This window comes from Mixophyes fleayi, chromosome 6, assembly GCF_038048845.1.
Source record: "Mixophyes fleayi isolate aMixFle1 chromosome 6, aMixFle1.hap1, whole genome shotgun sequence".
In the NCBI taxonomy this organism is placed as follows: Eukaryota; Metazoa; Chordata; class Amphibia; order Anura; family Limnodynastidae; genus Mixophyes; species Mixophyes fleayi.
The window spans coordinates 3,388,747-3,400,763 of NC_134407.1; the positions used below are offsets into that span (position 1 = coordinate 3,388,747).

Genomic DNA, 12,017 nt, shown 5'->3' on the forward strand with positions numbered 1-12,017 from the left:
CTAGCAGTAGTGTGAGAGGAAACCGGAGCACCCGGAGGAAACCAACGTAAACACAGGGAGAACATATAAACTCCACACAGATAAGGCCATGGTCGGGAATCAAACTCATGACCCCAGTGCTGTAAGGCAGAAGTGCTAACCACTAGGCCACCGTGCTGCCCATGATAGCTATTAATACGTCTTTGTATTTTACAATAAGCGGCAGCGGCACTGGGAAAGTGGGTGTGTCCCGGGTGCGATTGGGGCGTGGTCACTGCTCGATGGGGGTGTGGCCATGGCACCATGGGGGAAATTAAGAAATAGTAGAACTCCTGCTTTGATCTTTCTGCTGAGGGGAAGTTCCTACATAAAGTTTTGCCAGAACATCAGTTTCAGGTGAATCAATGTGTCTCTATTGCTCAGTTATAAAAACGGCAGCCATTTTTCTGGAGACCAAAATGCAGTGATCCCCTACGTACACAGCTCCTGCTTCAGCATTGGAGACACATTTGAGTGTAACAACTGACGCCATAGTGTTGTATAATAACATACAAAGTTCTGACTTATAGTCAGCAGTTATACAGGACATAAATCAAGCTGCGGGAAGCAGAGTTTTGGGAGAAATAGAGGAAGCATTGTAACAGTGAAGGGGGGGGAGATGTGTGGTAACAGGGAGGAATGTGAAGTGACAATTCTACTTTGGCGAGATGCGGCCTTCACAACGTCGCAGAAAGAGCCTGTATATATGCACCTTATGGATGGGACGACGCTCCGTTTTCATCGTCAGACACGTAGGTGTCTTATAAAGAAACTTATCTTTGATTCCTAATTGGAGAATGCGCCTGTTTTATTCTGTTTTCTATGTAATTGCTGAGAAGATAAATTATAAAAAAAAATAATTTAATCAGCCGCGTAAGTTACCCCCTCGACTCATTATTATAAATAAATAGTATAATTGCACAGTGAATTGGGGCCTCGGATCTCCCCCATCTCGGTTCTTAAAGACAATTTATCAGCCTTCGCTTAGCAACCCCGCGAGATTAAATATTCCCCTACAAGGCAAAATACAACTAATCTGCGGAACGAGAGATTTTCCTGAGGATAACATGATGGACGGATCTTATACGTTACATTTTAGAGCGTTATGACACTGCAACAAATGGAATCCGGAGGTCAATAGTCGTTAGTGGGGAGTAATTACCAGCATCTTGTCAGCCGAGACCAATATCATCTGTCTGATGCCCACCATACCTTTTATTCTATATTTTCCTATTAAACCTGCGACATTGTGTGAAATTACAGAGATTTATGTAGTAGGACTCAGACAAGCCTGTAACCCAGCGCGACTCCGCTCACATTAAATGTCTGCAGTAAAGATGAGCAAAGTGTTTCTACTTATTTCATATTTGGACCCATCATTTATTCTTAAATGTTTCCCAGTCTCCCCCCAATGACATCACACAGCAGAATGAACCAGCTCTATCCATGAATCCCACCAAATGCTGGATGGAGGTCTGCAGAATATTGTTACACATTAGCAGAACTTCAAAACTGAAGTACCGGAACTTTTCCAGTTGTTCTGCAGCAAAACACAATTTGCTCAAAACTTTTCCGCACGTTCGATCACCTCTTACCTGTGCATTGAATGTAATAATTTAGTTTGTTATACAGAGAACGGTGGTGATGGAGTTCCTAAATGTCACAATATAAGCTGACTTGGATGTTAGGGGCATATTTAATAAAGCACGATAGTGCTTTTAACGGGTCATTTAGGTCCCACAGTGTCCTCCGCAAATTTATTAAGGGGGCATCGCAGCAGATATCATGGATATCTGCTGCTTTGCACTCCTCTTCGTTTTTGGGAGGAGTCACCATTCAACAGAATGGTGACTGCTCCTGGCCGCAATCTAACAAGTCCCGAAAAAACATTTTTTTCGGGAACTTGTCATGTTAATGTACCAGCTGAGGCTGGCGTACATTATCCGAATTGAGGAAATATAATGCTGTCAGCTCTGCTCCGATGAGCAGAGCTGGACAGCGCATGTGTGGAGGGATCACATGATCCCTCCCTGTCACTCAGCGCTCTCTCTCTGCAACTATCGTTGCAGAGACAGAGAGGGGATCTGTGTGCGCATGTCCAGTTCTTGGAACTGGACATGCGCAATTGAAGAGTGAAGAGAAGACCCGAAGACAGCGCTTCCGAAGAGGGGGGTAAGTATGATTTTTTTTATCACTGAAACAGCAGTTTTTCGGAACTGCTGTTTCTGTGCACGGCTGTACATAAATGTGAGAAGTAGTTCAATCCTTATCATTGCGATAAGGATTGAAAACTACTTTTCACTTTATGTGAATATTGATAAATGTGCCCCTTAGTCTCTCTGCATCGAGAGAGCATTGAGCAGTGATTGACAGCTGTGATCACTGCACCCAGACTCTAAAGGGAATTTAAGGGAAGATGTTTCACATTAGAAGCGTGTTGTTAATGAAGAGGTAGAGTCCTATTGATCAATGCTTCGCCCACCCACTGCAGAAATAGACATTGTGATAGTGACAGTGCAGATTTGTGCTTTACGTTCCATTTGAGAACAAAAATCAAGTTAAAAAAACTGATGAGAAAAAATATTTTGAAACCTTTAAAAATTTTAAAAATACTTTTTTGTAAGATTTAGTTTAACTAATTTTCATCTGTTCTCTCCATCCTGAGAGCTGCTGATTAGCGGTAAAAAGACGTCCCCAGGCGAATTCGAAAACGATGTTACTTTTGATTTGTTGATGAAATGTTTCCAGTAAGTGTCCATTACTGGGAATATGACTACAATTCACCTACAGGACACATTCTGATACCGTATGAATCGTCCTCATTTACAGTTAAAAGCAAAGTAAAAAAAAATAAAGGTGCAAATTTGGAGCCGGGGGTGACACTGCAGTTATTTTGTTTTTGCATGCAGTGAAATCCGAGCTGCTTCTGCATGTAACTCACAGATACGGGGCAGCTTCATTGTAACACTGAGATTAATTAATCTAGGACACGCCCCCCTCCCAACTCTAACTCTGTCCAGACATTATAAATCTGCCAATCGCCGCCACCCCACAACTTTCGTGGCTCAGGTGACTCACCTGAGATCCGCACCCGAAGCGGCGGTAATCACACAGAAGGTTATTAGAATGTGCTCTTTTGTGCACGTTCAGCAGAATAAAGATAATTTCATGTGCTTCCTGCACCGACACAAATTAAAACAGGGGTCCACACACCCTCAGGACCCTCCGCAGTGATCTGTGTGCGTTGGGGTCTCCAAGGTGCTGTGATTTCATGCGTAATGTGACCTTCTGAAAAGACAACACCTCCAGCAGCTCGTCATACAAAGCGCTGAATTACTAATTGCTGTGATTTCACCTCCCGATTAAATCTTCAGCATTTGGCCAAGGGGGAAGTTCTTCTATTCTGGTTAAAGTTAAATAGAATCATTCTGGCATTTCAGTTATATTTCCACCCACACGTTTCACGCTGTGGTGTTCTCTGGCCAGAAAGATTGTTACAAGTCATTTAATCATATTAATTATACATCGTACCACACAGGGGTGCAGCGAGAGAGTTCTATTATACCACTTGCTTTTGCTGAGAGCTTGTTACCCCACCGAAACGCGTGAGGTTTAATTTAAACCTACTGGGGACAGGAGAGTAAGTCTCTACCACCCTCGTTGCACTTTCAGTCTCACACAGACGACTGTTTCATCGGCAGTCACAATACTGTAACGAGATCTTTCCAGGCAGTGAGAGACTGACAACCACATGGGCTCTGAGATTAAATCAAACGTGGAATACAAGCAGCACGGGACTATTAAACATGCTAAAGTCCAGGGTCTTTTTATACAGGATTGAACTAAGGGTTTTATTCACTAAACAATGTTACTTTGAAAACAAAAGTCCACTGTTTTTTCGGTTAAGTAAATTAGTACAATTCTAATAGACTGTATAGCTGTCCTACCAATGTCTACATGTTGGATATAAGTACTTAGAACCCACTAAAGTAGCTGTGCTGAATAATTACTGGACATTTATGAAAAACGGTGCACAGGAAGCTGCGGAGCTATTCAACAACCCATAGTAACCAATCGTTACTTACATCCTATGAATGGTACTACAATAAGAGGGCCAGGACTTCACTAGTTGGTTGTTACCTGTGGACAAGTTTTCACAAATGCTGAGAATTTGATTCAGTCTTTGATATTGGTGGCTGTACTGTTTAATTCAAACAAAGCCCCTTCCCCTCAACCTATTCCCAGGACCCGAGCCCATCTGTACCCTTCCCGGGCCCAGCTCCACTTCTCGTTCACTGTTATTTCTAATCATGGCCAAGGAGCAACGCCATAAAGATCAGAATCTAAAATGCGTGTTTATACAGTATACATAGGCCCTGTGCCACATTTCCATATACTCTGTGAGGAGATCGGATATGTGCTGATGTGACAATCCTATGCAGCTTACAGAAGGGAAGTCTGGTAGGAACACGGGAAAAAACCTCCACGACAGATGGACTTATTACAAACATCTAGTTCTAACACCTTCCTCAATCTTCTACACATATATTTCTGACTGTAATAATTAGCTCCTACTATAAGGCTCAGCTGTACTTCAGGTGTACCTGTCCTGTACGAGGGTGTTAGCTGTCCTGTACGAGGGTGTTAGCTGTCCTGTACTTCAGGTGTACCTGTCCTGTACGAGGGTGTTACCTGTCCTGTACGAGGGTGTTAGCTGTCCTGTACGAGGGTGTTACCTGTCCTGTACTTCAGGTGTACCTGTCCTGTACGAGGGTGTTAGCTGTCCTGTACGAGGGTGTTAGCTGTCCTGTACTTCAGGTGTACCTGTCCTGTACGAGGGTGTTAGCTGTCCTGTACGAGGGTGTTAGCTGTCCTGTACTTCAGGTGTACCTGTCCTGTACGAGGGTGTTACCTGTCCTGTACGAGGGTGTTAGCTGTCCTGTACGAGGGTGTTACCTGTCCTGTACGAGGGTGTTACCTGTCCTGTACGAGGGTGTTACCTGTCCTGTACGAGGGTGTTAGCTGTCCTGTAGGAGGGTGTTAGCTGTCCTGTAGGAGGGTGTTAGCTGTCCTGTAGGAGGGTGTTAGCTGTCCTGTACGAGGGTGTTAGCTGTCCTGTAGGAGGGTGTTAGCTGTCCTGTAGGAGGGTGTTAGCTGTCCTGTACGAGGGTGTTAGCTGTCCTGTAGGAGGGTGTTACCTGTCCTGTAGGAGGGTGTTAGCTGTCCTGTACGAGGGTGTTACCTGTCCTGTACGAGGGTGTTAGCTGTCCTGTAGGAGGGTGTACCTGTCCTGTACGAGGGTGTTACCTGTCCTGTACGAGGGTGTTAGCTGTCCTGTAGGAGGGTGTTAGCTGTCCTGTACTTCAGGTGTACCTGTCCTGTACGAGGGTGTTACCTGTCCTGTACGAGGGTGTTACCTGTCCTGTACGAGGGTGTTAGCTGTCCTGTAGGAGGGTGTACCTGTCCTGTACGAGGGTGTTACCTGTCCTGTACGAGGGTGTTAGCTGTCCTGTACGAGGGTGTTACCTGTCCTGTACGAGGGTGTTAGCTGTCCTGTAGGAGGGTGTTAGCTGTCCTGTACGAGGGTGTTAGCTGTCCTGTAGGAGGGTGTTACCTGTCCTGTACGAGGGTGTTAGCTGTCCTGTACGAGGGTGTTACCTGTCCTGTACGAGGGTGTTAGCTGTCCTGTAGGAGGGTGTTAGCTGTCCTGTAGGAGGGTGTTACCTGTCCTGTACGAGGGTGTTAGCTGTCCTGTAGGAGGGTGTTACCTGTCCTGTACGAGGGTGTTAGCTGTCCTGTACTTCAGGTGTACCTGTCCTGTAGGAGGGTGTACCTGTCCTGTACGAGGGTGTTACCTGTCCTGTACGAGGGTGTTAGCTGTCCTGTACGAGGGTGTTACCTGTCCTGTACGAGGGTGTTACCTGTCCTGTACGAGGGTGTTACCTGTCCTGTACGAGGGTGTTAGCTGTCCTGTAGGAGGGTGTTAGCTGTCCTGTAGGAGGGTGTTAGCTGTCCTGTAGGAGGGTGTTAGCTGTCCTGTACGAGGGTGTTAGCTGTCCTGTAGGAGGGTGTTAGCTGTCCTGTACGAGGGTGTTAGCTGTCCTGTAGGAGGGTGTTACCTGTCCTGTAGGAGGGTGTTAGCTGTCCTGTACGAGGGTGTTACCTGTCCTGTACGAGGGTGTTAGCTGTCCTGTAGGAGGGTGTTAGCTGTCCTGTACGAGGGTGTTAGCTGTCCTGTAGGAGGGTGTTAGCTGTCCTGTACGAGGGTGTTAGCTGTCCTGTAGGAGGGTGTTAGCTGTCCTGTAGGAGGGTGTTAGCTGTCCTGTAGGAGGGTGTTAGCTGTCCTGTACGAGGGTGTTAGCTGTCCTGTAGGAGGGTGTTAGCTGTCCTGTAGGAGGGTGTTAGCTGTCCTGTAGGAGGGTGTTAGCTGTCCTGTACGAGGGTGTTACCTGTCCTGTACGAGGGTGTTAGCTGTCCTGTAGGAGGGTGTTAGCTGTCCTGTACGAGGGTGTTAGCTGTCCTGTACGAGGGTGTTAGCTGTCCTGTACGAGGGTGTTAGCTGTCCTGTACGAGGGTGTTACCTGTCCTGTACGAGGGTGTTAGCTGTCCTGTAGGAGGGTGTTAGCTGTCCTGTAGGAGGGTGTTAGCTGTCCTGTACGAGGGTGTTACCTGTCCTGTACGAGGGTGTACCTGTCCTGTACGAGGGTGTTACCTGTCCTGTAGGAGGGTGTACCTGTCCTGTACGAGGGTGTTACCTGTCCTGTACGAGGGTGTTAGCTGTCCTGTAGGAGGGTGTTAGCTGTCCTGTACTTCAGGTGTACCTGTCCTGTACGAGGGTGTTACCTGTCCTGTACGAGGGTGTTAGCTGTCCTGTACGAGGGTGTTAGCTGTCCTGTAGGAGGGTGTTAGCTGTCCTGTACGAGGGTGTTAGCTGTCCTGTAGGAGGGTGTACCTGTCCTGTACGAGGGTGTTACCTGTCCTGTACGAGGGTGTTAGCTGTCCTGTAGGAGGGTGTTAGCTGTCCTGTACTTCAGGTGTACCTGTCCTGTACGAGGGTGTTACCTGTCCTGTACGAGGGTGTTAGCTGTCCTGTACGAGGGTGTTAGCTGTCCTGTAGGAGGGTGTTAGCTGTCCTGTACGAGGGTGTTAGCTGTCCTGTAGGAGGGTGTTAGCTGTCCTGTACGAGGGTGTTACCTGTCCTGTACGAGGGTGTTACCTGTCCTGTACGAGGGTGTTAGCTGTCCTGTAGGAGGGTGTTAGCTGTCCTGTACGAGGGTGTTACCTGTCCTGTACGAGGGTGTTAGCTGTCCTGTAGGAGGGTGTTAGCTGTCCTGTAGGAGGGTGTTACCTGTCCTGTACGAGGGTGTTAGCTGTCCTGTAGGAGGGTGTTAGCTGTCCTGTAGGAGGGTGTTACCTGTCCTGTACGAGGGTGTTAGCTGTCCTGTAGGAGGGTGTTAGCTGTCCTGTAGGAGGGTGTACCTGTCCTGTACGAGGGTGTTAGCTGTCCTGTAGGAGGGTGTTAGCTGTCCTGTAGGAGGGTGTTAGCTGTCCTGTACGAGGGTGTTACCTGTCCTGTACGAGGGTGTTAGCTGTCCTGTACGAGGGTGTTACCTGTCCTGTACGAGGGTGTTAGCTGTCCTGTACGAGGGTGTTACCTGTCCTGTACGAGGGTGTTAGCTGTCCTGTACGAGGGTGTTAGCTGTCCTGTACGAGGGTGTTAGCTGTCCTGTACGAGGGTGTTACCTGTCCTGTACGAGGGTGTTAGCTGTCCTGTAGGAGGGTGTACCTGTCCTGTACGAGGGTGTTAGCTGTCCTGTACGAGGGTGTTACCTGTCCTGTACGAGGGTGTTACCTGTCCTGTACGAGGGTGTTACCTGTCCTGTACGAGGGTGTTAGCTGTCCTGTAGGAGGGTGTTAGCTGTCCTGTACGAGGGTGTTAGCTGTCCTGTAGGAGGGTGTTACCTGTCCTGTACGAGGGTGTTACCTGTCCTGTACGAGGGTGTTAGCTGTCCTGTAGGAGGGTGTTAGCTGTCCTGTACGAGGGTGTTAGCTGTCCTGTACGAGGGTGTTAGCTGTCCTGTAGGAGGGTGTACCTGTCCTGTAGGAGGGTGTTACCTGTCCTGTACGAGGGTGTTACCTGTCCTGTACGAGGGTGTTACCTGTCCTGTACGAGGGTGTTACCTGTCCTGTACGAGGGTGTTAGCTGTCCTGTACGAGGGTGTTAGCTGTCCTGTAGGAGGGTGTTAGCTGTCCTGTAGGAGGGTGTTACCTGTCCTGTACGAGGGTGTTACCTGTCCTGTACGAGGGTGTTAGCTGTCCTGTACGAGGGTGTTAGCTGTCCTGTACGAGGGTGTTAGCTGTCCTGTAGGAGGGTGTTAGCTGTCCTGTAGGAGGGTGTTACCTGTCCTGTACGAGGGTGTTACCTGTCCTGTACGAGGGTGTTACCTGTCCTGTACGAGGGTGTTACCTGTCCTGTACGAGGGTGTTAGCTGTCCTGTAGGAGGGTGTTAGCTGTCCTGTAGGAGGGTGTTACCTGTCCTGTACGAGGGTGTTAGCTGTCCTGTAGGAGGGTGTACCTGTCCTGTACGAGGGTGTTACCTGTCCTGTACGAGGGTGTTACCTGTCCTGTACGAGGGTGTTACCTGTCCTGTACGAGGGTGTTAGCTGTCCTGTAGGAGGGTGTTAGCTGTCCTGTAGGAGGGTGTACCTGTCCTGTACGAGGGTGTTAGCTGTCCTGTAGGAGGGTGTTAGCTGTCCTGTAGGAGGGTGTTAGCTGTCCTGTAGGAGGGTGTTAGCTGTCCTGTACGAGGGTGTTACCTGTCCTGTACGAGGGTGTTACCTGTCCTGTACGAGGGTGTTAGCTGTCCTGTACGAGGGTGTTAGCTGTCCTGTACGAGGGTGTTACCTGTCCTGTACAAGGGTGTTACCTGTCCTGTACAAGGGTGTACCTGTCCTGTAGGAGGGTGTACCTGTCCTGTACAAGGGTGTTAGCTGTCCTGTACGAGGGTGTTAGCTGTCCTGTAGGAGGGTGTTACCTGTCCTGTACGAGGGTGTTAGCTGTCCTGTACGAGGGTGTACCTGTCCTGTACTTCAGGTGTACCTGTCCTGTACGAGGGTGTTAGCTGTCCTGTAGGAGGGTGTTACCTGCCCTGTACGAGGGTGTTAGCTGTCCTGTACGAGGGTGTTAGCTGTCCTGTACTTCAGGTGTACCTGTCCTGTACGAGGGTGTTAGCTGTCCTGTACGAGGGTGTTAGCTGTCCTGTACGAGGGTGTTAGCTGTCCTGTACGAGGGTGTTAGCTGTCCTGTACGAGGGTGTTAGCTGTCCTGTACGAGGGTGTTAGCTGTCCTGTACGAGGGTGTTAGCTGTCCTGTACGAGGGTGTACCTGTCCTGTACGAGGGTGTTAGCTGTCCTGTACGAGGGTGTTAGCTGTCCTGTACGAGGGTGGACTCTCTAGGCTTCGCTGTATTACACAGGGCGAGCAGAGAACTGGTGAACACACAATCACTCGGTGGTACTCACAGCTGGCAGTGGTCTCCTTTAATACCCTTGGTCGTGCAGTGACATTTCCCCGTCTGCATCTCACAAATGCTGGCGTGTCCGTTACATTCACAGGCTGGAAGGAAGAAAGGAGAGTGTGACACACCAGAAACACTTTGCACACGCACCATCATCTCCTACCAGCTCACACACGTTACAATAGGGGTAACGATGCTTCACAAGCACTGGAAATAAAGCATAATATTATTACATTACTAGTCAGAGTTGTCAATCTCTATATCTCTACATACAGCAATATACAGTGAGAAACTATATGGTTATCCCCATGAGAATCGTCGTTCTATGCAGTGAGAGTCCTATATACAATGACAATCACATATAGTCCCATAGGATGGATTGTACATACATATATATATATATATATATATATAGACACGCACACACAGGTAGCATGTACATACACACATATACATATATATATATATAGACACGCACACACAGGTAGCATGTACATACACACATATACATATATATATATATATATAGACACGCACACACAGGTAGCATGTACATACACACATATACATATATATATATATATATAGACACGCACACACAGGTAGCATGTACATACACACATATACATATATATAGACACGCACACACAGTACAACAGGTAGAACTACGGATTGTACAGACATGAGCACCAGGCTCGTGTGCCGGTCACAGAAGGAGAATGTCTCTATGTGGGACGACATAACAGCTATTTATGGGCTTCAAACCCTCCGCAGACCCACAGAGAACAATACCGCGCGGCATCACGCCTCCACAGAGGTGCCATTTCCCTGACGGAGAGGGCAGATGCTGGCATTTACCCACGTGCCATGCAGCAATCCTGGTAAACAGAGAGAAGACAACACTGAACACAATAACCCCACGGGAGACAGAGTCACATCTGGCGCTCAGCAGTGAGACCATTCATCTCAGCAACAGATTATATTGTGCTCTTCTCAGGACGTCTCAGGTGCAACAAGGAAACTATTATCTGTAATTATCAGGTCAAAGCCTCGTGTTCTCCACAGTGACGGCTCCACAGGTGTCCTCAATATCGTACAAAATTCCTACTCATGTCCCCATCGGGATATCAACATGTACTTATATATAATGTGGGAGCGTGGTCTTATTGTTTCTCTGGTTTTGTTTCAGAATATTACCTTATTGTCATAGCAGCTGTCCATCAAGCCTATTTAAGGCACATTTGAGTGTGGCTCACAAGCCAGCCTTTGCTAGATGTAAACCCCTATACCTGGGAGGTGAGTGCATCTGATTTTATCTGCATTTTTGGTGTTTAAGCATATAGGTCAGTGTAGGACCTGCATATAATGAGGTACCCTTTGACGCTGGGATGCAGGCTTAAATCTTTTGAATAAAATATGAACCAATACCTCATGTTTTCATTGTGCTAGATACACACAGATATGCAGTGTTAAGGATAAGCACTGACAACTGTCTTGTAGTTAGTCCCAGCATATCTTGCCAGCTATCAGGTGGTTGTCTACTAACAAAACATGCTGGAACTTGTAGTTTCACAACACCTGGAGAGCCACAGGTATACAACATGTGTAAGGCCGGAGATCCCAGATAACACTACTTCTGTCCACATACACTACAGATACCATACTGCCAGCCATCTAGATGAAGTATGCCCAGATCGGATGCCTTCATGAGCCCTAAAGCAGGACACTATAGCATTTAACTTCAACTGCGATTTCTGTAACAATTTCACCAACGACAGAAAGTCCAGATGAACATGACGATTCATGTGTACACACCTACACAACTTACCTTATTAGTTACAATGAGGTTTTTGTTTTGAAACATTTTATTGTGTAGTAAGTTAAACCTGGACATAGGGATAATTACAGGAACAAATCTTTAAAACTTGGGACTGACTTAAAAAGTCCCAACATTTCAATAGCAATCTCTTCTGCCAAGTTGTTTATTTGACATATTCTGTGAAATGGAAAGATGGTTTCAGGAGGATGTTAGGTGATAAAAGCCTCTCTCTTTCTCTGCTTATTCATTTTCAGAAGTTAAATCACTGTTACAGCATGACGGAGGCAGTATTGGAAATGTGAAATGATCGCCAATACGCTGTGCGCTAAGCTGCTGCGCCTGAATTATTAATAGCCTAAAACACCCATTGTAGTTTGTTATGAACAGTCGGGGAATATCCGCAGGGCAGCTGAAAAAATTGCATTTAGATTAATAGACGCAAAGTGGTTTTTGTGGGGAATGTGTCTAATTTTCTGTGTATCAGATAAACAGAGGCACAAAATTCACTTGAATGCAGCACTAATAGCAAAACGCCAGAGAGGATCTGTCTGTTCTAAGGGGGGTCAATAATCTACCAGTAACCAGAGAACACAGGCTGCGTGCAACTGAGATTTCTGCATTTTTATGTACAAATAGAAATAGCAGCTCATTTGTTGGTTATA

The 12,017-nt window shown here is 47.2% G+C and overlaps 1 protein-coding gene across 3 annotated transcripts in view; it reads right to left on the bottom strand.

Annotated features, from left to right (window-relative positions):
* ATRNL1 (attractin like 1) overlaps window positions 1–12,017 on the bottom strand; it is a 489,225-nt gene that overhangs the window by 271,707 nt on the left and 205,501 nt on the right. For all 3 annotated transcript variants that reach the window (XM_075215604.1, XM_075215603.1, XM_075215602.1), the window contains one exon: window positions 9,541–9,634. In XM_075215604.1, coding sequence (XP_075071705.1) covers window positions 9,541–9,634 — 94 coding nt within the window. The remainder of the gene's footprint in view (window positions 1–9,540; window positions 9,635–12,017) is intronic.